Source organism: Strix uralensis, chromosome 7 (assembly GCF_047716275.1).
Source record: "Strix uralensis isolate ZFMK-TIS-50842 chromosome 7, bStrUra1, whole genome shotgun sequence".
NCBI classification, from domain to species: domain Eukaryota; kingdom Metazoa; phylum Chordata; class Aves; order Strigiformes; family Strigidae; genus Strix; species Strix uralensis.
The window spans coordinates 10150309-10177321 of NC_133978.1; the positions used below are offsets into that span (position 1 = coordinate 10150309).

General features: G+C 36.5%; 1 protein-coding gene across 6 annotated transcripts in view; it reads left to right on the top strand.

Annotated features, from left to right (window-relative positions):
* CCSER2 (coiled-coil serine rich protein 2) overlaps positions 1 to 27013 on the top strand; it is a 74301-nt gene that overhangs the window by 8742 nt on the left and 38546 nt on the right. For 3 of the 6 annotated variants that reach the window (XM_074874407.1, XM_074874410.1, XM_074874409.1), the window contains exons 2-3: positions 5083 to 6553; positions 7427 to 7629. In XM_074874407.1, the coding sequence (XP_074730508.1) occupies positions 5122 to 6553; positions 7427 to 7629 (1635 nt within the window). In that variant the 5' untranslated portion in view covers positions 5083 to 5121. The remainder of the gene's footprint in view (positions 1 to 5082; positions 6554 to 7426; positions 7630 to 27013) is intronic. The other 3 variants (XM_074874408.1, XM_074874412.1, XM_074874411.1) reach the window with 1 other exon arrangement.

Consider the following 27013-nt stretch of genomic DNA (forward strand, 5'->3'; position numbering starts at 1 on the left):
GATGGAAATAAGATATTTTCACATAACTGCCCTGATGCATTTTTAATTACATTCTTAAGAAAAATAGTTCTTAAGTTATGCCTAAGTTTCACCACAGATCAGTGGTGAAGAGATCTGCATACTGGGTGTCCTGAATAGAAAAATAAATAAGCAGAAGTTGTAGTGTTAAAACAGAGGTGTACAGAGGTTGTTTTTATAAGCTATGCACAGTGGACAGAGTTGAAATACACATGCACTTCAATTCACAAAGGCCATGTGGTGTATCTAGATTCAGCAGATGATAATTAGAAGTAAACTACAATCTTGTTTCAAATTGGCAAGTTTCTTTTGTGTGGAGGGCATCTTGGTTATCATGAAAACCAGTGGGAAGTTAGGGGCAGCTACCTTGAGGCATGTCCATAGCACCTTGAAGAGCTGGTCTTGTGTCTCAGGTTTCAGCAGGGCTCTCCTGTTAGAAGTGTGGTGCAGAAAACAGGATATAATTGTTACTTAAGGTAGTAGATTGTGCTTGCCTCAAGCCATCTGCTCCTTGCCTGCCGTTTGCTCTTCAGTTCCCAAGGGTGGGCTTCACTCATTTTCTGCATTGCTTGGGCAGTAGTTAACAGTTCTTCTCTCTGCCATAATGTAATGCTGCGGCCAAGTAAGCTTTTTGCTAGAGGAGATAATTTAGGTTACCATTGAAGAAATGTTCTCACCTTCCTGTTCAAGCTGTTTGTATACTAGAAATGTGCTTCTGTTACCTAGGAAAAAGAATGAAGGTCCTTAGAAATTCTAGCACCGTAGAGTTGGCAAGACCAATATACATGAATATTGGTAAACTGCTGCTTCAGATCACCTGTCACTGAGATAAACAAGTAGAATAAATAGATAGATTCTGAAGAAGGCAAATAATAGGAGTATAAGGTCTGGCTTGGCAAACGTCATCATTAAACTTCATTGGCTTCAGTATCATCCAGCACATGATGGCAGAAATATGAACAAGTCATTTATTCAGAGCTTCATAGCAGTTGTTCTGTCAGTCTGCTCACACTAATTACCAAAAAAATTGGCAGATTAATAATTGGTGTTTGCTGATATACGGACACTGATGGACATAATGTTTCTGGATAGGTAAGGAAGCTTGTGTACCGCTATAGCTTCCTGGCTTGTTACAGACCCAAAGGAAAGTACCATTTTTGTTATCTAGAAGCAGCAAGGAGGTGTTGACTGTCTTGGTTTTCCAGCACAATCCTGTTACACAAACTTGTGTGTGTTTCTGCCTCAAGAAAAAAGTTCTTCGCGCTGGGAAGGAAGTTGCTCTAAGAAAAGCATCTTAAGTTAGCTACTCAGTATTCCTGTTTAGGTGGTCTTCAAATTGAGAAGACTGGAACTTGGCATAGCAATAGTTCTGCAGAATTGCTCTTGTCTGTCACCAGTCTGTCAGACATGTTTCATCTGGCAGCTGTTTATTCCACACTGCTGTGACAGTGGGAGGGGAACTTTGTCCCCTCATAGTAATCTGTTTGGAACTTGAAAAGACTATTAGCTCTATGATGGCATGGATCATAGGAATTACAGTATTTTAAGGTGCCCAAATGTTGATATGTATGAATCTTAAACTGTCTTTTGCTGTAATAATCATTCCACAAGATGTAATGCAGAGTCTCAGATGCAAAACTGAACTTTGTTGAGAATCTAATATGTAGGAAACTGCCTTCTTGGTGCTGTTGAAATGGACTGAATGAAGTTTAAAAGTGAATGTTGTGTTTGCTAGTTGAAACTAACACTGAAGAATCTTGTTGAGGTGTAAATAATCCTATACAGAAAGCACAAAGGAGAGTGAGAATGAATACCCTTTTGCTTATCACCAGGATCTTGAATATCCGTGAAGGTAAGGATGTAGCAGCTTTTCAGTTAATTCAGATTATACTTCAGAGAGGGTCTGTAAGTTTTAATTCCTTTTCCCTGGATCATTATGTATGACTAGGCTCTTTATAATTAGCTTACTTCACCATTAGGCTTGTGTGCAGTAGATAATGTATTTCCCAAGGCAAAGCATATAAGACTTGTTTGCCCAAATGTCTGTTTTAAAAAAATCCATAGATTGCTGAAGTCTTAAAAATAATTTGGCTTTCTTTACAGTACAGGAGAATACGATTTAAATTGTATTGAACCTGGGTTTTGTGGGATGCAGAAATCATACTATAGCTTGTAGGTACTGTTCTTCTTGATAAGGGAATTTCATTGTTAGGCTAATGTAATTTCTAGTAGTAAATATATGTCAAAATTAAGGATGCTTAAGAGAACTAAATAAGAAAATTTTCTGGGAAAAGTAACATCTGCCAGACATGATACTGTTAAGTTTTGGGTGGTTTTTTGATGGCATTGTTTTTCAACTAAACAAATGCAACCTGGAATTGAAAAGGTGACACAGTAGTTACAGTTATGTAGCTAATAAAACACAGGCAGGTATTGCTTGTCTTTTAATTATCTGAAGTGTTTTAAGCAATCAGTACAATTTTCTTGAAGATAATGTTTTGTCTTTCCCTAACTAAGGATAAATGAGCAAGCACCCTTCCTAGAGAACTGAAAGGTCTTCCTTTCAAGTTTAATTTGCAGCACTTGGTGGAGGATTAAAGTAATCTAATTAAATGGCTTCATTTAAATTTTGCAGTCACCTAAGAGATGGAGGACAGATGTGTAAAGGGAATTATCCATAAAGCATGAAAGTTAAATTAGCAGGTTTCTAATTTATAATTTAGAAGATTTCTTTGAGACTTAAACCTTTCTGTTAGAGTTGGGATATCTTTTGATGGATCTGCAGTATGATGCTTGCTGTGAATGAATTCATCATGATGTTAAAGGCCACTTTTTATGCATGGAGTTATTTTTTAAGAAAAAGTGTACTTTATTGCCTTTATATATGTGACATAAAGTAAATATCTTTGATGTTAACATTTGATATTAAAACATAATGATCTTTTCATTTCCAAGGTATACAGGTACACTGTAGGCAAGTTCCTTGTTTATGTGTACAGATACATGAATGAGATGCTGTGAATGCTTTTCTTAATAGATGATGTTGGTCAGAGTGTTTTTGAGATAGGTCTAACATGAGACACCTGAATCCACATACAGGCACATACTGTATACATAATGAGTTAAACGTTTTGCTGTTGCTGGGGGGAAATACCTGTGTGTTTCTTTACATGCCTAGGTGAGGGTTATGTCTCTGGTGTGCAGGAATTCACTTAGTATTTGAAAACTCTGGATTTGTGTGTTTCTAAATGGAAATGCGCCCTACCAGTTGTAGGATGTGGATTCTGATACTTTCACTATGTTGAGAGCCCCTAAAAAGCCATGTCTCTGAGTATATTTCTCTGTATCTTCTTAATGTAGATCTACTTCCAGAAGTACAGCTCTGGGGCATCCTATTCATTTACAAAATCCTAAGGGTACTTTGGTTTGCATGAATTTAATGCCACTTTGATTTTTATCTTAAGTGTTTCTTAGTGAGGTCTTGTAGCTTGGGGAGTGACTCACTTTAATGCTTGCTGTGGTTACACAAAATATTTTCTGTACCTTGGATAGGTATAATGTTACTTGCTGTGTGTTGATTCTCATCATGATTGCCGTGGTTTAAAAATTTTCATGGGTTTTTCAGTCCTGCCAGCTATGTGTAAGTCTGTGAAAAGAGAAACGCAGGTAATAGTTTCAGGGAATAGCATATGAACAACTGCAATTCTGTGTCTTTACACCGTTGTAAGACCATTGGGTGGAACTGATGAAGACGTAAAATCCAGGCTAGCAAAAGCAAGATACCCTTTTACTACTGTCTTGGAAAAAAGAGAAACCTACTCTTGCAAATACAGAATTTAACACAAGAGTAAAACTTGTTTTAAGACGCAACATTGAAAATTGGAGACTTCTCAAGGCCTTACTGTTTGTATTGCGAGTCTTTAATAATAGAATTTAGACAACTTGTTCATATTGTATAGCCAGGCAAAACAACAGACTAAGTGTGTACAAAAGGGTGATACAGACATAGTTGTCCAAATAGTAGGATGGATATGTAGATGAGTGTGGAAGAAACAGAAGGCAGTATATAAAAGCAAGGAGATTGGAATTCTCAAGGCAAAAACTTCTGAGGCAAAGGTATATCTCTAATGCAGATATGGCTTTATAAAATAAATGTGATATAAAATAGACCAAAGTGACATGACTGTAAATTGGGATACAACAAATCTTCATTAAAGACTGTAGTGGAGTGCCCGTATTCCAAATCAGGTGGATGGGAGCAAATTCAAGATACAAGGGAATACATGAATGCTGTAATTATCTTTTTATCTCATGCTTCTGTAACTAGAGTGATGTGTTCATGTATCACTGCACAGAAGTAAAACTTCTGAATTCACTTACTAATACTGGCCTGTACCTCAAGTCTTGTACATGAATAAGAAGATGGCCAAAGTAGACTACAGTTTCCATAAAAAGAGGAAAAAGTGCCTAGGAATGTTCATCTTGAATTGGGGATATCAATAAGATCTGGAAAAAATGCTATGGTGAAGGTGAATGATGAGTGGTTATTTTGTATGTCATAACAGACATTGCGGAAACTGAAAAAACATTTTTGAAAAGTTAGCTTTTAGTCAGATTTTACATTATAGTTTTTGCAGTTTTACATTGCTGACCACAGGTGTGTGCTATGTTCTATTTGTGGGATTTCTTAAATATAAAGTTTTAAGTATGTAATGTAATAATTGTAACACAGTTGAAAAATTCAGTTTGCTGCTCAAAATAGGTAAATAGAAAAAACCAACTCCTTTTTGAGCTTATTTTCTAGAGTTCAAAAGGAGGTTAAAGGCAGTTTATCTAGAGAACAAAAATTGGTGGAGGAACATGTGACATGAATGACATATTACTGCCAAATAACTGCTGGCAATGGGTATTTCTCTGGAGTTTACAAAATTTGCATGGGTTACTTCGTATCACCACGCTATATTTACACACAGGAACATAGTAAACGTATAGATGCAAATGTATATAAAATTATTGTTTAAGGTGTGGTTGATCCAGGTCTAACTTTTTTTTCCTTTTCCTTAGATTCAAGCACCATTTAAGGACCAATGTACCCAATAGCTCATGGAAGAAAAAAATCAAATCAGGACATCCTTGGTTTCCAGGCTACCGAAATATGGAACGAAAACTTTAGGAAGTGTTTTGCAACCTATGCCAAATGGGACAGCTGTTAGTTTAGCAGGGAATAATGGTGGCAAAAATTTCGGCAAGCACAATGGCACTGTTCGCATGTCTTCCTTTTCTTTCAACTGGAAAAAATCAAATCAATATCAACTTCATGATCAAAATGGGAAAGAGACCAACTCTAAACATAACTCTAATGAAAAATTAATTGATTCTGAGAAGTGTTCTCAAGGAGCATTGGGTAATGATGTGCTCAGGGTGGGTTTGAACAGTACTGCTTCAGTTGCATCAAAAGCAGCAAAGCAAACCAATATGTTTGTATCTTCTACTGAGGAATTAAACCCAAAGTCTTTGCCTGGACTTCCTAGTTCAGCAAAATTCGCCAAAGGTACCCTGTCAGGAAGGACCTCATACTCTGGACTCAGTGCTCCAAAATCACATTTAAATGGGTTTTATGGAAATAGGCCAGTGGTAGGTTTGCAGAGACCTAGAGCTAATTCCAGTGCCACAAGGACAAGTTCAGGAGAAAGCCTGGCACAATCTACAGACAATAGCAAGGCTTTTTCCTGTGAAAAAATGGTAAGATCACAAAGTTTTTCACATTCCATTCAGAATTCTTTCCTTCCCACTGCATCTTTAACCAGGTCACATTCCTTTAATAAAGCTGTGGATCTTACAGGGCCTTACCATAGTCAAAACCTAGCTGCCAGGACATCTCAGAGGTCGACTTTGTTGTCAAGAAATGCTCGGCAGTTGGATGTACCCAATGGAAATGAACCTATGAAGTATGGATTTACCAGGCCCTACTCTGGTATGTCGGCTCCTTGTTCAAAGAAGCCCCCACTGTCAAATGGATCTGGGTCAGCCCCTTCTTTTGGATATAGATTAAGTCGGCCTTCTCTGCTGAAGCCTACCAGGCAGCGATTTGCTGGAAATATCATTGTGGATGGCAGCAAAAGTACAACTTCTGACACGTGCATTGTGGAGAACTCTGAAATTTCAACAAATATTAATAGAGCAATTGAGAAAAGCAGTATTATAGAGAGCAATGCTCAAAGAACAGAATCTGATGAGAGCCTACATGAAAGTGTGGGAAAACATGGGTCAAAAGTCATGTGTATGAGTGATGATGGAGATGAAATATCTATATCTTCTTTGTCATCCTCTGAAAAAAATGATTTGAGTGAAGACTTCAGTGATGATTTCATAGATATAGAAGACCCAAACAGAACTATACAAATACAGCAAAAGGAGAGCTGCCTTCAAGAATTGGAGCATGGGAGTATAACATCGATTGAGCCGTTCAGTTCTCTCAAGGGAAGTGAAGGATCTTGCTGTAATGCTGACGACTGGCTTGATATAAACGTGTCTGGTAAATACTTTCTGTTTAAAATTTTACGTACTAAATCAAGATTCTGTAACTGTAATTGAGTTGTTTTATATAATTGCCCATTGCTTGAGAATTGTTTCAGAATGGAACTTGGCTCTGTGCTGGACCATTTGTTTCTTACAGTACTTTGCTGCATGATAGCTATCTTTCCTAAGCATGACTTTGAAGAGCTCTTTTTCTTTGGGATAAGAATAAATGATACCTAATTTAACCACGCTTGCAGTATGGTTGTAGGATTCCTCATATCCTTGCTTTTCCATGCATTTCTCTGGACTAGTGATCTTTTAAAATTTTTTTCTTCCCCCCCTTCCACCTGTGTAGGCAGAGAACAGCTATAACTGCTTCTAAGCAGTGGGAATATGTGTGGGGTGTCTAAATCAGTTAAATTATAAATAGGAATACCATTGTTCTTTTTGTTTCTTGTTTCTCCTGATGCATGATATAAGTTCTTTTAAAAGCCATATTATCAAGTCTCTGATGGGCTTCTCATATTACACACTTGTTTTGAGAGAAGAGGCAGTTGAAAGATTGGATCCAAAGGATATACTTCTGGACTCACCTTCTAATACGTTAAAAAACTACAGAATTCTAGAAAGTAGCTTCATGATGGGTGAATTAGTGCAGTATAAAAGGCTAGCAAAGATGAAGGTTGGAAGGGTACTTTAGTTGTAGCTACCAAACAAGCTTGAGCTTTTTTCCCCTCTAGGATGAGTGAACAATACTGTAGAAGGCTTTCAGATATTTCTGTTACAGTACACTTTCAGAAAAGTTAACACCCAATAATACACATCTTAATATTTATATTTGGAATATTGGATTGCTTTTGGAATGTTAACTATTCCTGTTTTCTTTAAGCAGTGGATGACAACAGTGAAAGCACAAAGCATACTGCCGAGAACGTGATTTCTCCGGAGATGAATTACAGAGCTGGGTCCTCTTTTGAGCTTTCCCCATCTGACAGCTCTGATGGCACGTATATGTGGGATGAAGAAGGGTTGGAACCTATTGGAAGTGTCCATCCCTGTGGAAGCTACGAATCTTCAGAAATGAACAGCATAGTATGTATTTATATGCATAACTTGCATAATTATAGTGTTTTGCATTTACTGCTTAATAAGTATATTTTAAAAAGAATTAATGTATTTTTTTACTTCATAATTGTTTCTTCTTTCCTCTGTAGTTCATAGCTTTTTGAAACTTCTTGTTTAGGAACTCCTGTTTCTGGATAGGTGACCTTGATTAGACTGTTTACATTTTTTTTTTTAAAATTATTATCAAGCTAGGACAGAACAGGTCTTTCCTTATGCGGTCTCATGGTAGTGCTCACAAAGAATAAAGGAATGAATTTCTGCAAATGATAGGTTAAATATCTCCTACCAATCTAAACCTGGGAGTGAAAATAGCTATTGCCTACCTGATACTTTCCATCGTTTTGTTTCTCTACTGTATATTTATAAGACCCTTTTGAACTGAAGTTTATTTTGATTTCTCAGTTTGTTCAAGCATAGAATCTTTAAGGTAGATACCTGACTGTAGCTCACTGTAGCAGGACTCTTTGTATGTCTCAAATGTGATACACAAGATGCATAACTACCTTTTTCTTGTTGCTAAACTTGTAACTGATCTGCAAGAAACATCGTTCAGTCTGAAGAATGGATGGAGAGTTGTTGCAGTGCGGTGATCCTCCACTGAGGTCAGGGAGCCAACCTTGGGATTGTCCGTTCTTCATTGCTTTTCACTGTTCATATTCTTTTATCCAAACAAACTTTTGAATTAAGCAACTCGGATGTTATTAACATGATAGTAGCAATCAGAACTTCTAACAAAAAGAATCTGGTGTAGTTGATGTGTCATGCTTCAGGTGTTTCAGGTGTATTGGATACTGTGTCACCACTGCCAATTTAGTAAGGTAGATACCAGTTTTGGACTTGGACAGGGTTTGTGGCACCTACTCAGACTTTGATTTGTAATTTTAGTAGGGTTGTCTGCTGTAGTCCAAGAGAAGAACAGCAGAGATTTCTCCTGAAAATTAGGTATAGCTGTGTAATTATACTTTTATATGTAACTACACACAAATTCCTGATGTGTTTTCAGCTACTTGTGGTATTGTTTGCTTTCTGTCTTAAACTATGATGTTGGGATGTAGTGCTTAAAAGTTTAGAAATGGTTATTAACTTTTCATGGTAATTGTGGCCAGCTTGGAAGAGCAGTTTGAGACTTTTCTGGTATGTACTTTGTAGCTTTATTGCTGTTTATAGGGGACAAAAAAGTTTAACGGAGGCCACTGCAAAAACAAACACCCTTTTCCCCGGGCACATGCATGTACATGCTAGGAAAAAAAGTTATAAAACTTTGATCAAGTTTACATATTTTTTGATACATACAGTATAATTTATCAAACAAATGAAAAACATTACTTTCCCATGCTTTTGGGCTGTGTATCTAGGTTATCTATAAGTGTGACCTCCATGCATTAATTTGTGCACGTGTATGAATTGATAGTCAATCAGTGTTCTGACTGACAGAAGCTGTTGTAAGCCTTGTGGAGCAGAGGTACATTAGGAGCTTTTGATATTTTTGTTCACTATTTTGGTTTATTCCTTTATTGAAAGTAAATAGCTTTTAGAGAGGGCTTGAAAACGGCAGAATGTACTTTCTAGGTTTTGAGGATGTGGAGAAAGAGGGCGTTGTAAGTAATACTGTTGAATCTAGAAAATTTTATGTTTGTTGCATGTTTTGATTTTTATCCTGTTAGTGTTCCAGAATTACAGTGCTTACTCTACTGTGGATTTTTATCTTAAATGAGAGAAACATCAATAATACATCTTATTTTTACAAGGCAGAAATGTATTTTCAGTCAGCTTTGTTTTTGAGGGCAAATTGTAGCTCTCAAATATTTGTTGAATTGCCTTTTAGTGGTGGCTTTCTCCCCCTGTGCTTGTTGTTTTTTGTAGAAAACATGATATATTTGACTTCTTTAGCCTAAAGATTAAACACCAATTGTTTTTAATCTGAAGGTGCAGAAGAATTACTGATACAGTTTTTCATTATTTCTGAAGAATTATGTTCTTGAGTACGTTAGTGTAAGCTTTTGTTCCATGTTATTCCTTTTCTCTGCAGGCAATGAGTGTGAAGACAAGTTTAAAAAAAAATAGAACTGAAGGCGTTGAGAATAATCATTGTGATTAGTCAGCATATCAGATGTTTTGATTGCTGGGAGATAGGTGATCAAATTATGCGGTTTCTATCCTCCAGTGTGGTGAGGGTAAAAGCAGTTAATATCTGTGTGTCAAAATCCAGTTGATAAGAGTCAGATTTAAGAATTTGGAGTGCTTGAGCTAATGCCAGCATGACAGCCCCTTGGAATTAATATTTCCAGGGAAATCTCCAAAGCAGATAATCAGGTCTGGAGTTTCTGTGGCATCAGATTGGGGTGAGTAGAAGCAATGTAGCCAAATAACAATTCAGATAATTAGATGGTGAGTAATTGGTAGTGTTTAGTGGAATTCACCTTTTCTTTTAATTTCCATCCTGCTGTTGTATTGTTTGTCTTTTAAGCTGTATCACCCTTAGCATCAGCAAATATTAAACGTTTTTCCTAAACTTTTCTATAGATGGCAGCATAGCTCTTAATGGGTAATATTAGATTAGAAGTGTTTTGACCATCTTTGAAAAGGCAATTTTTGCAGAGGGGATTTTAACTAGGCTTCTGAAATAGTGACCAGAGTAGGAAGATAATGGAAGGTGATTGCTGGCTACTAAATCATATTGTTCCTTTTTTGGGAGAAGAAAAGCAGATATCTTTGCTATTCTTGGTAGAGTTTAGTTTTAAGCATATAGTGGGAAAAAAAATAAAATAAATTTGGCCTCCTTCAGGACAATCCTTCTGTTCCTCACTGAGCCAACAGCTATGGAAAAAATGTGCAATCCAGTGTTGACGGTTTAAAAGTTATACAAATCTAAATAACCTCTCATAAGATGATGCCATGGGAGCTTACAGCTAAGTAGGACATGCATGGGGGTTTTGAGACGACGTCAGGATGAAAATGGGCTTATTCTTTAATTGTGTAACAGAACATAACTTATTCCACTATCCCTACTTTTGTTTCATTTCCAGTTTTGAAGGCAACAAATCAATTGGTTAACATTCCAAGAATTGAACTCCCTTCAAGTTTTAGGAGCATTCATTTAATTGGTATTCTTTATACTCCTTTCAACAACTGGATTTTGCTGCTGAGAACCAGATCACTGATGCTATTTCTGCTCCATTCTGTGTGAGAAGACTGAGGCTTAGCAGAGCAGTTGTGGTGGCTCTGTAAATTAGCAACATAGATAATACTTGTCCACATGTATTCTCAGTTAACGTTTAGCTGTACTGTTTGCTCATGTCCTGCGTTTCAGCTACCTACTTCAGTACCTAGCTGCTTTACCATTTCATGGCAGAAAACTGCTCAACAATGTGAGATACAACTTCTGCTGTGTTTTGTTTGTGGGTTTTTTGTTTTGGTGGGGTTTCTTTGTGTTTTTTAATACAGGCTTTCATCAATTCTGTTGCTAGCTAACTTTAGTCAGGGACCAAGTTAAGCATTATAATGAAAATGTCTCTTCACTGCCACTGAGTGAGTAGTTATAATGAAGTTTAGATTACAATTATTTAAAAACAAAAAAGGCTTGCAAATGAAATTAAGAGTACAGAAAGGGGAAAAAAGCCAAAAAACCCCCTAACAAACCATAATGTGGATCTACACATTTGCTGTGTCTCTAGCTTTGAATTGTGCTTATGATCATAATGTACCAGTCTTCATTAAATAAAAAAACCTTACAGTTTACAGAGCAAAGCTGAAACCAAGATTTTTAAGAGTTCTTAGTTCCTGTAGATGAATTCTGTTTCATTGGAGGGTGAGACTGTGTTAGTATTTTGTTTGCTTGTGCCTACTCAGTTAGCAGCTGAGAGGGTTAGCATTCCCTCAGTAGAAGTCTGGTAGTTACACAACTGAAAGACTGAGTGTCTGATTTCTGTGATGATCTTTGAAATAGCTGCTTGGGACTGAAGTGATTTACTTCAGAGTGCAGGAAACAAATGGTTTTTCCTATTTCTTGGAATGAGAACTTGGACTATAGTACATCAACCTTGCTGCACTTTTGCTTTCCTGAATTTTTGTCTGGAAATACTGTTCAAAATAACATATAAGTAATGTAGCCTAAAACATGCATCCTACTGGAGTCTCATTGCTCCTTTGCTTAACTGATAATAAAGCACCCTTGCTGTAGCAAGGTTTCAGCTGTTTAGTTTTCTCCTGTCCATTGTATTAAGTAGACATACGAGAAACATAAGCTTTAATATGTGTTCGTTCAGAGTGAAGCTTTAAATATTTTTGGAAAGTCAAAGTGCTTATTTACATTAAGAATAGGATAGATAATACAGTTGTTATTGTGTGTATTGTTCTGAGGTATGTGCTTTTTTTTAAAGACACTATGATATTCTAATGCACAATAGTCTGCAAGAAGTAGAAAGGCGAACTGAAAATATTCCACTAGCTTTGTCTTCTTTCTTTAGTACTCTAGAGAATAACTTAATGTGGTGTGGGTTTTTTTTTTCTTTTAAAGCAATTTCATTTGGGCAAATAGGAAACTTTTATGAGCATTCTCTGATTATCAGGTCATATCAAGACTCTATCTTAAAGATAAGAGATTGAGTCCTCTGACCCCTTGTTACTGTAGGCTCTAGTAACAATATGAATGTTTGTGCTATGTTAATTTTTACTGAAATAAATAAAGCCAGTATTTTAGGTGTATATATAGAGTGGCTATCAATGTAATTATAAGGATATAGGATTATGGAATAATAATTGAAATCTGGCTTGAAGAGACAGATGGGTTTTAGCTGCTTTGCTGAGAATTTAATTGCTCTTGGGATGAAATCTGGTTCTCATTGTATGAATCTGTTTTGTCATTTATTGACATGTGGCCAGAATTTTAGCCAGAGTGTGAAATAGTTACATTTTTCTCTTCTTCCTAGGCAATTTTTTAAATCTCATAATTTCTTTTTTACTTTTGTTATGTTTTTTTCCCTTTGTGATTGAAATTTGGGAAAAGGCAATTCTGAATTAGGTTTTGAGACTGGGCAGAATGCTTTCTGGTTCGAGAGGCATAGGTACTCACAGTGAAATATGCTGAAATATGCTCTACTTAACGAAAATAAGCTTGCTAAAATGGCATTGTTTAGTTAAATCACTAATTTCTTCCAGTAATTTAGGTATTTACAAGTAATTTAGTGTTAATTACCTTATTTTTTAATAATTCACTTCTCAAAATGACTTTATAATAAGTAAGCTTTAAATTGCCAGTTTGATTTCTCAAATCAGTAATTTATTACGTGAATTCTGACTTGTGTGTATTTCTAACACATTTCCTTCTCTAGAGTGAAGTGTTCTGGGTATTGTCTTCTACCCGTCTTTCTTTAGTTGTACATTCTCTTCAGGAGGTTAATGCCAAAGCCATAGCTCTTGTTCTATGAGAAACCGGGCTTTTTAAATTTTAGGCTGTTTTGTTACAAGCTATAGTAAAAATACAAGTGCAAGTAAGTTTATGATAATGTGAAAGTATGGAATAAAACAGCTATTTGGAAATGTAAGAATTGTTTCTAAAGTAGTGTTTTGGAGACTTATGAAGTGTGAATCCCTTAGAGGTTACCATTTGAGATAAGCTATCTCTTGCCCAGTGTGGTTTTTTGATGGAACTATGTTATGCTATGATAGAAGCATTGAAATTATTTTGGAAACAGTGTAATGCTAATTCCAAGCAGGTAAATATTGAGTCTCCATACTGTGCTAGCAGTGCTTATATAACAGCCATTGGAAGCATTTTCAGCACAAAATTTTTCTGAATTAAAAGCAGTGTTTACAGACTTGAACACAAGTTTAGTATACTGAAAATGAGTTGTATACTCATGAAGTTTTTCATAAGAAACAGTGGTTGATTTATTGAGGCATTCTGTACAGAATATTCAGAAGGTCTTGTGCTTTGTTTTCATCCATTTAACGGGGTGTATTGAAACTATCTTTTCTTGACATAGACATTTCCTTGGTTTTGCTAAAAAGAGCAGCCTTGAAATGAGCCCTTAGTGCAAGCTAGGTTCAAGAAACACAAAAAAAGCAGTTTCCATCTAATGAGCTAGTTGAAATTTGATTCCTTTTTCCGCTCTTCATGTTGCAGTTGAAGTGTCATAAGACTTTAGGATGCTGAAGGTAAATGTAAAAGAAAAGTTAAAAATAATTGTTTTGATGTAAAATCTGCATTTTCATATGAAAATATATATACATATAATTTTATTAATGAAAGAAAATATCTTAAATTTACTTAGATTTTTCACGATATCTTTAAGCCATTACTGAAACCCCTAGACTTCCAACATCTAAGGCTTTTTTTCTCCCTGTTCTTGTATTTGCTTATCTGTCTGCAAGTTGATATTAAAATCTTCCATTAGCGAAGATGTTCCAGTCAGGAAAGACTTTCACGCCGTCCAGCTCTTCCCCGCCCCCCCCCCCCCCCCAGTAAGAGACAGAATCAACAGAATATTTTTGGTCACCAATAGATCGAGTGCATAGAAAATAGGTCACTGTTCTATGAGTAAAGATGTCCCAACTGGTGATCTGCCACACTTTGTGACCTTGAGAGGGTCTTAGGGAGTCTGTCTTATTTGTCTATTTTTAGAATGATGGATGAATTAACACCAAGTATTGCTATTCATTTTTATCATGAGTATGTATTAATTGATATATTTTTGATTCAGTGAAGAACAATAAAGAACTTTATCAAAGCAGAGGACAGCATTAAAAATACACTTGTATTTCTTTTTCAGTCTGTACTCAGATGAACAGTGTTGACTAATTGCATTTCCTCCTTTGTTAGAATGGATGTCTTTTGGCTAACCAAAGGGTAAGCTGATACAGAGGATTAATTGCATTGTGTGCTCCTATGGTGCTTCCTTAAAGTAGTTTGTGTACTTCAACTGGGCACTTTCTTAAGAAGGGTCTGAATTTGTTCTGTGCCTGAGACCAAAGGATGGTTTCACCTCAGTCAGTGCCATTCTGACTTGAATTCATTATGACACTAATATAAATACACACTTCTAATTTTGTCTCTGGTTAGATAATTTTAAAAAAATTATTTCTTTGCTAGAGAATTTGGTACAGGGACCGCTGATTACATGACTAGATGCCCAGTACTTTAGTGGACAGAGTGAGGTTGAAAGGAAGGAGAAGTCATTATTCTTGTGGTATAACAAGAATAAGTATAATGGCTCTAGTCTTGGGGAATCTTGTCATACCTGTATTAGAGTAATTTGGATTTTGAAGTAGCTGGTCCTTTTTTGGCACCTGAAGGTGCTGCCTAAGAAGCCCCTGAGACCCCACACATTTTAGTCTTTCTTGCTGCTGCCAAGTTTATCTGGCCACTGTTGTGATATAACTGGACTACAGGAAGAAACTTGGTGGCAATCTCTCCCTATAGGTATGTGAATTGATGTTAGAATTCGTTAGTACATTAGAGTAGTGAGACTGAGAATGCAGTACCAGTGTAGGGGGAGATTTTTATCTACCTATTACCTAGAAAGTATTTAAACAAACCAATGATAAAGGCACATCAGAAATCATCTGATGCGGATGTGTAGATATCTATGGGCAATAACTAAAATTCTAGAGGTGTCTAATCAGGTGTGGACACACTAGAAAACACAAAAGTATCTGTGAACATCCTGGGAAGTGACTAAGAGCAAACCTAGAGGGTGTCAGATACTTTGCTGTTTGTATGGTTCTTTCTACATTTCCCTGTGTGCCCAGCATACTGGAGACCATTTGTACGGACGGAGCTGTATAGCACATAGCATCACTAATGTGGAGTGGCAGTGTGGAGTTCTGTGTGTTCTGCTTCTGCTCAGAGAACTTTCATTTGTTGCATTCATCACCAAAGAAATCCTGTCCTGCAGGACAGAGTGAATAATTCATTGGTTCTTCACACCCCTTTACCTGAAAGCCTGACTTCTGGGTTTGTAAGCCAGTATTTTTCTTGGCAAGAGACATTGGTGCAGCCCTGGAAGTGGTCTGTGAGATTTTTAACTTTAACTGATGCATTGTAGAAAATAGCAAACACTGTGCCTGAATTTTACTTGTGATATAAAAGGATTTCTTGGGAATATATTTTCTTGGTAAGCTGCCATTTCTGCTTTGGAAGTCTGTATGAAAGTTTTGTCTTACTCTGTTTTCTAAAATTTATAAAGTTCAAACTTTCTGCTCAGAAATGCAGTGATTCTGTGATTGGAATCTAATACAGATGTCAGCCTTGAAAGGTGCTTTTCATTGGCATGCATCTTGTGCTAGCATCTGTGTGCCACTTACCTGAAGCTGGTGTTGCTGGTAAACTCTGTTTAAACTCATAAGGTCACGTCCAAGTTCCACCCTTGTTTGTCCCAACATCTTCATGCCATGCTCCAGAATCTGACAAAAATGATGCTGACTCACCTGAATTGTAGTGATCTAACTTCATAGTTTTCATTAGGTTGATATAATTGATTTCATTTTTCCAATATTACAGGTATAGGAATCTCTGGCATTTGTTTTTCATATCCTCAGTTTCTAAAAACCTTTGTTATGGCTAAAAATGTGTATCTGGAAAACCATTAAATTACTTGTTTCTGATTTCAAAGCCTCAAAAGTCAGTGTCACCTTCTTGCATTTAGCCTCCATTATGAACAGGTAATATTTGTGGACATATTAAATTAGTGGGAGCATTCTTGATCAACATATCCGCAGTTATGGTTTTAGTAGAAAACTGCAACTGCTATGTAAAACTCAGTCTCTATTATTACTTGTCTTAATACAGAATAAGGGTACAAGCTTGATTCAATATGTTCTGTTAGCAGGGTTCCTCAGTCATTCTTTCGGCAGAGTTTGCAAGCAGACGGTTTTCTGCTCGTGGCAGAGAAAGGAAATGTTGTGAAAATAGAGACTGATTTCAGAGGTGTACTGCGCTCAGAGTGAAAATAGCCACTGTCTACCCTCCCACCATTGCTCTAGTCTTCAGCTTCAGAGCTCAACTATTAGAGCAATGGGAGGTAGTAAGAAACTGAATTACTTAATGAGATGGCATTTCTGTCTGCGTCTTGTGTAGTGTACATGTCCCTGCTGTCAAATATTATCAAGAGGTTGTATGACTATTACAGTGCACAAAACCTCTTGTGATGTTGGTTTGAGAGGCATGATGTTTTGCGAACAAGCTTGTATGGCAAATTACCTTTTTTCCTTTGGGATGAGAAAGTACATATATGCCTTTCAGAGCTGCTTGATTCAGAACTGACACAGTAAATCTTCTCATGCTGTTTTGGCTGGTAGAATCAAGTAAGGCATGTTCACTTGTACTCCTTCGTTTCATTTGTGGGAGCCATTAATGACAGCTTTGAATTTGTATGGTGGAGAGAGAGCAGCAGTTGATATATTGTGTGAAATATGAGAATAAATACTGGTAGAAATTAGCACTTCTTTTATTTCATAAGTTTGAAAGTGACATTTCCTGTATGACTTGGTAACTGCATATCCAGTGTTACATTTTAATAGCTATTCTTTTCAATTTTTTTCTTTGTTCTACCAAGTAGCATAACTTTTTGCTTAGCATAGTTATGCTTTCTACCAAGTAGCATAATTTTTTTCTTTATTCTACCAAGTAGCATAACTTTTCAATAACAGGAGGACTTAAGTGTACTTCATCTAACTGTATTGCTGAATTTAAGTCTTGTTTTGCCTACTCCTTGGAATTTAAGTGTTTTCCTTACTCCTAGGAAATCTTCAAACCATAGTGAGCAAATAAACATGTGCCCAAAGAGATCAGAAGTCTTAAAGTTGGAGTATTTTTCAAAGTTATCAGTATAAACAAGAAAAGCGTTTTAAAAAAAAAATACCAAATTGAGACAGACATTGAACCCATCTAACTGGGTTTCTGAATGATTTACAGATAATTTGATTAAAAACACCTAGATTGGTGCACAGTCTCCTTTTTCTTTTTACCTAAAACTGTGTCCTAATAAATTATAGGAACATTGGTGTTGAATCTTCTTCCAAATTACTTTCTGTTGTGAGGCATCAGAAATGTAGGGGAGAAGCAGTTTCTTATACATGTTGGGGTCAATTGTTTTTGTAGTACATGCAGCTCTGGTCCCTCGGTGTGAAACGTGAACACCCAATTTCCGTTTTACTGTCCCCATAGTTCTAAATACGAGATGCACTTCAACGTCTTTTCAAGAATGCTTAACGTTACATTCGGCCCATATTGATGCCAACTGCAATCTGTCATCCTTCTTGAGACTGGAAATTTAACAAAGCGCCATATGAGGTGGCTCTTAGTAAACAGCGTTTCAGTGGTTTTGTGTTCTTGGTTCACACTGAAATGTATCAGGATAAAGTAGTGAGAATATACTTCTGTAGCAGTGCAAGTAAGTGACAGGACTATTCCTGTGTTAGCAGTTCATTTAGAGATTGGTCAAAATAAAATTACTTGAAAATAGTTAGGAGGTATTTGAGGATTGTTTTGTTTTTAATTAGAAGCAAGCACATTAAGCTTACTATAAGAATAGAACACATTAGTGCTGCGTAACAAGTCATATTCAGATTACCCCAAAAATCTAACTAGGGTATAATTAAAATTTACTACATAGAGGAAACTTAATTGATCTTCTGGTAGCAACACTGCCCATGGTGTTCCTCTGAATTTTGAGGTTATGGTTTGGTTCCCTTCTCAGCTGGGAGTTACTTGAAGCCTCTCTGTTTTCCTTTAAGCTGAACCTCACACTAATACAAATGCAAGTCAGTGGAGTGAGAATCATTTACAATTATTTTTGCCAGTTAAGAGTATTTGTAATAATTACGTATTGCTTTATAGTGTAATATGCTCCATTATTTGTAGGTAAACTGTAAAAGTAATGCTGAACTGATATCGGGAGACTTCTGAAAACAGACTGGAAGCAATGAGTGGAAAGGATTGCTTTTCCTTGGCCTCTGCTACTTATGTTACTATTTACGCTTACTGCTGATGGCTTTCCATTATTAGGCTCAATAGTAAAATGGAAACTTTATACTTAAAAGCATCTGCCTATTTAAAAAAAAAATTAGAGAACGTTCTTAATTTTTCTTGGAATTCTGCAGAAAGATGGTCAAAACGCTTCCCCCTTGTTCAGTTTCATTTTTGTAGGTTCACTACTGAAGGCTAGATGGCAGTCGAGGAATGTTTTTTGTGGCTGTGGGATTTAACTTGTGCTGCATGTTTGGAAAATGCTGTTGCTTAGGAATTGATGAAGTCTCAACAGAATGGTTAATACTGCTGGTTTTCTTGTGTGTCTCCCTTCATCATGCTATTGAATTTCAGATTTCTTACAGTCTGACATGTGTTTTTATAATTAAAAAAGTAGCAAGCACAGCTGCTTCTTGAGGTATAGTGGGTAATAACCTAATAATTATTTCCTATCTACTTTTAGTAAACCTAGGTAGAACATACAATGCCTCTGTAAAAATGTGTTCAAGAGCAGTAAATCTTTATATCTGTTGTATCTAATAGTTAAACATAAAATGTCTTGGTTTTTCAAAACAAAGTGCTTGTTGCATTTGTTGTCATGGCAGCCTTCCATTACAGAGCATGAACCAAATGATGGAATACTAGTTTGGATGTTGGACTTAATTATCTTTAATGTGACTTGCAATGTATAGCATTTAAAATAAATCTCTTCCTCTCCTATTTTTTGGTATCTGGCAGAATTCTGCCTTTTCTCTTGCCTGTGTGGTTTTCTCTGTTCTTATGACTTTGTTTACAATGGGTTTTTCTCTTCAGTGCTATAGCATGGTATGTTCCTTCCTGTGTCTGTACCCTCTGTCTCTGTTTTCTGCCTTCACTTAACAGTTCTGTTCAGTTCTTATTTAACGCTGCCTTTTTGGAGACTTGTATTGAATTCCTGTTTCTTTACTTCTCTCTTCTCTATCTGGGGTGTTGTCGAATGCTGAAAACAGCATTGAAAAAGACCCTGGAAGTCTCTCTCTACTGTCAGCCTTGAATTGTATTTGACTTTAGCAGTTATCCTTTAGCTGCCCTCCAGTTGACAGATTTACACAGTCTGTTTAGTGTTTGTTTTTTAAAAGCTACCTCCTTTTTTTCATTCTTCAAGTACCTGAAATGATACTTTGTTAGTTTCTGTACTACTCTTAAACTCTTAACTTCCTTTGAGTTTTTTGGACAGATTCCTCCATAGTTATCTCGTTTTTTCTAATGCTTACCTTCTGCTTGTTGAACTTTTCTGTGGTCTTTTTTTCAGGCTGTTTTTTCTCCTTAATCTCTTTTCAATGGAAAATTCCAAATCTTTAATTTTTAGCATCTCACCAGAAGAGATGCAGCATGTGTAACTGCACAGAAAATGAGTGTGAAAATGTCTGTGGAATTTCATGCATCTAAAGCTGCTGGTTCAAAAGAATGAAATAGAAAACAGTGCCTGTCTCTTAGTATAGCATAAGACTTGCAATACACTTTGACACTATAGATACATGAATCACTTTCAGATGCAAAATAGTACAATTTCTTCTCATTTCAGATATTAAAGCACAGAGAATCATATAAACACAGTATATTTTTGTTGTTCTGCAATGATCCCTACTTTCAGTCAGCTGAATGAACTCTTGTAGACAATAAAAGGCATTCTGTTTTGAAAGTAGACCACATGTTGATTGTAGTGTTGAAATGTCACACCAGAAGCATCCAGCTGGGAGATCTTAACTGCAGAGACATGAAAAAGTAATAGTACATTTCATCTGGGATGCTCTGATGCCTTAATACTTTCTTCATGTTAGCTGCAGATCATACAAAGAGAATCGATATGAATAACTAATACAAAGGTTTAAAATAGTGTTCTCTATGTTAATGTAAGATTTCTTTGTGGGTATTTCTGCCATACTGGGGCTGTTGATGGATTTTTTTTTTTTAAATAAAAATATTTAGATGCACTGTTCTATGTAATGAAAATGTAATCTAAGAAAACCTGTTGTATTACGACTAAAATGAAAAGTAGTATGTATTTTTATATATGTGGAAAAGATAACTTTTCACATTTTTCCAGTGATGCTTTTTGTCAACAAGAATTCAAATTGTGGAGAAATGACTGCAGAGGCTTTAGTTCTCCTTCTCAGATTTTTGGAGTACTTGCCCTTCTGATGCATTGCAGCTAAACCCTCCAGTTTAGACAAAACAAAAGCATATAAGGCAGGTTCAGTTTGAGAGTAGGTAATTTTTGATGTTCTAAGGAGACTTACTCAGCACTTAACAGAGCTAGTTTGAAAGCTGTCTCTTACTTTGTGGTGGTTTTCTGTTGTTCAGAACTAGTGTCCTGTGAATCAGTTTCTCTTTGTTTTTGTAATCTTCATGCTCTTTTTAATACTTTTTTCCAGTAAATCCTGGAAGCTAGGTATCTCTAGCTGGCCTCATACTCAGTTCCATCTTTGCCGCTTCATATAGTGATAGGACTTTACTATGCAGTTGGGCTGCTGAGATGAGTATCAAGGCTGTATTGTGATGCTTTTCTTAACTTCAGAAATAACGAAGTTTGCTTACTCTGTAGAGACACTTGGACTTGAAGTCTTTGGCAAAAGCTACGATGTCTGTTCAGCTATCTTATCAACACTTTTGTGGATAACGATCTCAGAAGGAGCTTTGCCTTTTTGTTGCTAAGTGATAGGATGGGGAATTTCTGAAACTGAGTTTGTTACAATAAAATACAACTAGGTGTACAATGCACTACCATAGTCCTGTTCTAAAGGGTCCTCTTGTGCATCAGAAGGATGTTTTGAATTGTCCTTATGTACAGGAATTGTTTGGTGCTTTTGGTGCTGCAGGCATGAAGACTCACACTGCTGGGTGAATCAACTGAGTAACTGGCTTGAAATATGAGGTAGTACTTAGAGCCTTAACCATTGGACTACAAATTGAGCTTTGTATCCCAGTGTCGATCCCTTCATCCTCTGTTGTTTCAAGGTTGTTTTCCTTTTTTTTTTTTTTTTTCTTTGAGGAGGACTTACTTTATGATTACTCTTTTCTCCTGTGTGGTATTAGGCAAAATCAATATTGCTAAATTTGTAGTAGTATATTCATTGCCATAGCATCAGACTCATGTAAACACAGTATCGTGGCTTCATTGTCATGCTAACATAGACACCAAGTGGTTTATTTAAACAGGATCTCTTTGGTAGTAGTAACAGTATGGTGACATCTGACCAGGATGTTTGACTTTTTTTTTTCTCTTGACTTTTTTTTTCTCTTTATTTAATGTAATGTCACAAGGACGTGTCTGTTATAAATGATTTAGTGACTTTGACTACTGCTTTTCTAAGTTTACAGAGAAGTCTATTGTAATACAGAGATGCTGTTTTTTCTAAGACTTGTTTTTTTAATGTGAAATTATATTTTAAAAATGTCTTTCTCATAGTAATTATCCAAAAGACGTATAAAAGTAATTCTTGTATTTTGGAGATTCTGATAGAATTCTTTTCAGGGGGCTTTTTATTTATGCATATTATTTTTCTTTTTAGGATGATTTACATGTCATTCTTTAAGCCACTGCTTAAATTGCTCTATGTTAATTAGTTTTTCAGTAGCTTCTAAGTTTGTTATCCATGCCCAAATTTGGCTCAAACTGAGATCTCAATTTAAGAGAACTGTCAGAGAAATTTAAATGTCAAGCTTTCTTCTAGTATGTGTCCATGAGATCTTTTTAACCTAAAAAGTGGAGAAAAAAATTTACGCAGACAAATGACATTGCTTCATCTTTCAGCGGTTTTTGAGAAACTATTTCCTCTCTTAGTAAAAACCAGAAATCAGCTTGAGATAGGCATAGAAAAATTGAGCCTAAAATTTGGCTATAAAGGCTAACAACGTTCAAATTAAGTAAAGCACCTTTAATTAATGGAAGTCATAAAATAACCTTGATTTCATAGTGGTCATTACTGATACTTGCTATAATACAATTTCATCAAAAGGAATACCTCATGGTACTGTAAGAATAAGTACAAGTGTGAAGTCTGTTTCTAACCTACTGACGATTGTACAAAGAGATTAAAGCATAACTAAATAAATGGAGCATGTCATTAATGTGCTGTCATTCAACAAAGTGACCTGTAAAGTACTGCTGTGTTCTTTAAGTAAACAACTTTGAAAATATATACTGGAAATAGCCTGGCATGTTTACCGTTCCTAATATTCAACCATATTTAACAGTAAGGTTTTTATTAGATTACCTTAATGTCAGATAAAGCTTCTACAGATGCATTGTCAGTAACCTGGGGAAGTATTATGTGAATACTAACATCAAAACTAGTTATGCCAGAAAGTTATTTATATACTGGTGCTATAGATGACACATGATCTTTTGCTGCCAAATTTTGAGCTTGTAAACATGCTTTCAATAATTACATTTGTCTCCTCAAAGTAGTGATATCTATCCTTTAATATTTTTCTTGTTTGAAGTTTTTAAGGAGTTGTAATATTTTGCATTAAATGATCTATATGCGTTGCTCTTACAGTCTTTTTTGAGCAAGAATGTAAAAGATCAAAGAAATTGTGCATATAGGCTTAAAATCAGGATGTAAAGCAAATCAAACTGAAGAAATTCGTATGTGTATTTAATTTAAGTATAATCACTGTGGAATACTTAAATTGCATGTGAGTTTTACTTCTATTTTCTGCTGACTTCAGAAGTGCATGGTATTATTGGAAGCAAGACCTAACACACTAAATCAGTAACAAAAATAATGATTTTCCTTTAACAGCCTACTTTCTAAAGGCAGAACAAATGAATGAGGTCTGAGACTCTGAATTGTGGAAAAAGGTATTATATTGGTCCTAATATTCACCAACACTTTGACTACCTCAGTGCAATTGCTTTTCAAAGAAGGTAGCATACCTTGGCATGAAGAGAAGGGTACTGAATTTGTATTTTGAGCTCAGGCTCTTCTCAATTCTGTGAATGCTCTCTGAAATGCTTTGTTTGAGGGTTGCTTATCTGGAGTTGCTTTGTTTTTCTGCACTAACCCCAATGCCCAACTTGTTCCTTTTTTTCTTTTTTTGTTTCCATTGTAATATACATTGTCATAAACTTTCACTGGTCCAGATCTTTTATGTTCAATAGGGAGAAAATGTAGACATCTATCCTTCTAGTTTGGGCACATTGTAATTTATTTTTAGTTGCATACTTAGCTCAAGAAATGAGAAAGCTGAGAGTCAGGCCTCTTGCCTAGGTCTAATGGTTAAGCTAAACTGAACTTAAGTTGGTAGACTGAAAAATAGTGCTGTTCAGTGGAAGAGAGCTTATGATGTAGCATGAGGAATTTTTAGAAACTGAACTTTGTAAAAAGAATATTTTGCTACTCCAGTTCAATATAAGTTCATGTCCATCATAATGAACTTTAAACTTGTTCAGCTTCAGCAAAAGTAGTTGCTCTACAGTACCCCAGTCTTCAAAGCATTGGTCTCAAGAACTTAATACTGTTATGCTTCTTGAAACTCTGAATTTTGCACATTCAAGAAATTAAGCAAAAAACCTGAGCGGTTGGTGTATGCTTGATTAACCTTTGGTAAGACATAGGACCCGAGGGCAATCACTACAGAGAGAATTTGCAGAACATTGAGGTAAACTTGCTAAATGTGGTGTAATTGTTCTCCAGCTTTACCCTTGTCTATTTAGTCTTTTCCCATCTCCTCGTGCAATATGAATGTTCCCTGCTGTTGGGGTTCTCAACTTACTCGCTTCTTATACCAGTAGTCATAGATCATCTGTGTCTCACCTAATGCTTTTCCTGTTCTATTGCAGTAAGAAAACAAAGCGCTACTGCCTGTGTTCAGCTGAAAGCCTTTCTGGAGGGAGAGCTTGGGGACAGCATTGTAGTTTGATTTGGGATTTTGTAGTCCCAAACTTAATCTCCTTCTAGGTTGTACCATATCGAAAATCTAGTGCTAAATCAGCCTTGTGAAGTTACATGCCCCTTTTAAAATGCATTATTCTTTTCAACTATACAAATAAAATAGGATTCTTATCTTACTGTAACTTTTAATAATTGCTGAAATGCATGCTGGGTTTCTTTGTGGTGGGGTTTTTGGTAGCAGGGGAGGGGGCTACAGCAGTGGCCCCCTGTGAGAAGCTGCTTGAAGCTCCCCTGGCTCCTAGTTGGATCTGCCTCTGGCCAAGGCTGAGACAATTAGTGACTGTGACTGTGCCTCTGTGATAACATATTTAAGAAGGGGAATCTGAGAGGAGGAGTTGGAGTTGCGAGGAAGACACCTATGCAAACAGCAAGGTCAGTGGAAGAAAGGAGGAGGGGGGGAGGTGTGCTGGAGCAGAGACCTCTCTGTAGCCCATGATGAGAGAGTAGGGCCACCTACCTGCCACCCATGGAGGTCACTGGTGAAGCAGATGCCCACCTGCAACCTGTGGAGGACCCCATGCCAGAGGAGGTGACTGTGCCCAAAGATGGCTGGGACTCTGTGGGAAGAAGCCCCAGCTGTTGAAGTTCGGTGCTGGGAGGATTGTAGCATGCAGGAGGGACCTGCACCGGAGCAGTTTGGGAAGCACTACGGCCTGGGGGAAGGACTCACGTTGGAGAAAGTTTGTGGAATACTGTCTCCTGTGAGAGGGGCACCACACTGGAACAGGGGAAGAGTGTGAGGAGTCCTCTCCCTGAGGAGGAAGGAGTGGCAGGACTGGCTGTAATCCCCCCCCATTCCCTGCCCACTGCACTGCTGGTTTTTAAGATGTAGTAATGCTTCTCACTGTTCGACTGTCTGTTAAGTGTTGCTGCTGTTAGTGTCTGAATTAAATTGATGTTCTTTTTCTTCCCCTAAGGAGTCTGTCTTTTGCCCATGACTGTAATGGGTGAATCATTCCTCCATGTCCTTATCTCGATTCCCAAGCCTTTTGCTTTATTTTCTCCTTCCCATTCCTGAGGGGGAAGGGGTGAGTGAGCGGCTGCGTGGTGCTCAGTTCCCCTCTGGGCAAACCATACAACATGTAATATCTGGAGCTGATCCACTTTTGAAGAATTTTGTTTCCTGTTTTGTTGGAGCTCGTTGCCCAGAATCACTTTGATAATTGCTGTTAAGCACATATTATTAACAGTAATAGTGCCATTTAGTTAACTTCAGTTCATTATACAGTAGTAAGAATAACAATGGAAGTCTGTAAATACAGGTTTTATCTGTACTAATGTGTTGATGAAACCTGCACTTTATCTTATGACTATTTCAAGATGATGCTGCTGACATCTACTTTTATATTACGTTTACCAAGTAGATAGCATTGGTAAATACTCAAAGTGAATTCACATATGGCCCTGCTATTACAAAACCTTCATATTCACAGTTTTGTTTTCTAGCATGGAGTTACCTCAGTGTGGTACAGGAATGTATAATTAGGGAATAGCAATGAAATGTGCTGTTGATGGAAAAGTATGTTTGGCATCTCAAATGCTGGCCTTCTCTGACATCATTAGACTTCTGAAGTTCTGATACAAAGATAGTAAAATGGTTTATCTAGGTTTATTAGTTAACATTGACATACTGTGTTTTTATACTGTGCTTTTTTAAATGCTTTTGCACAGCAATGACAGATGTCTTCAACTTTCTTATATGTTTGTGGCCACTATTTGTAATGTATTTGTCATGATCATTAAGGTTCCTGCAGTAGAAGTAAATAATGCTTGTCCATGCTAATTTGGAAGATCAAAGCATGGCACAGAAACAATTTGTCAACTAACAAACCAAAGCTACCTCTCACACACCTATGTTTTGCAGAATTGTTTGAAAAATACATGTTAATAATCTTCTAGTTCCTGGAAAAATGTAAATTAATGAAAACAAAAAGAAGTAAATATAAACAGGCAGTTTGTTCTCCCAAATGTTAAATCCACATTTTAATTAAATGTCTTCCATTTCTCTGTGAAGCTTTTCCATGGTTGGTTTTATTATTATTCACAATGCCATGATATGTAGGTTTTTCTATTTTTTCCTGTAAATACTTAGAATACTATATATAAACAAAATAATTCTGGCAGGACTTTGAAATATAACAAAACCAGGTGCTGCTTCTGTCTCAGGTATTCCATCTTTCCTTTATATTGCTCATGTTTTACAAAGTATATATTAACTATTTTCATCTTATATCTTCTCTCCTAAGTCAATAACTTTCCCTGCAGAAATGTGGAATGTTTAATCTCTGGGTCACAAAAACATAAGCTTAAAATATATTTGGCTCTTTCCACCATTTGTAATAAAATACAGTAGTCCGTTCGGAATACTATAGGAAGATTGCTGAAGAGCAGTTGGAACAGCAGTTTAGACAAATGCCTATTAATGGTCTTCATTTTCACCGATGTA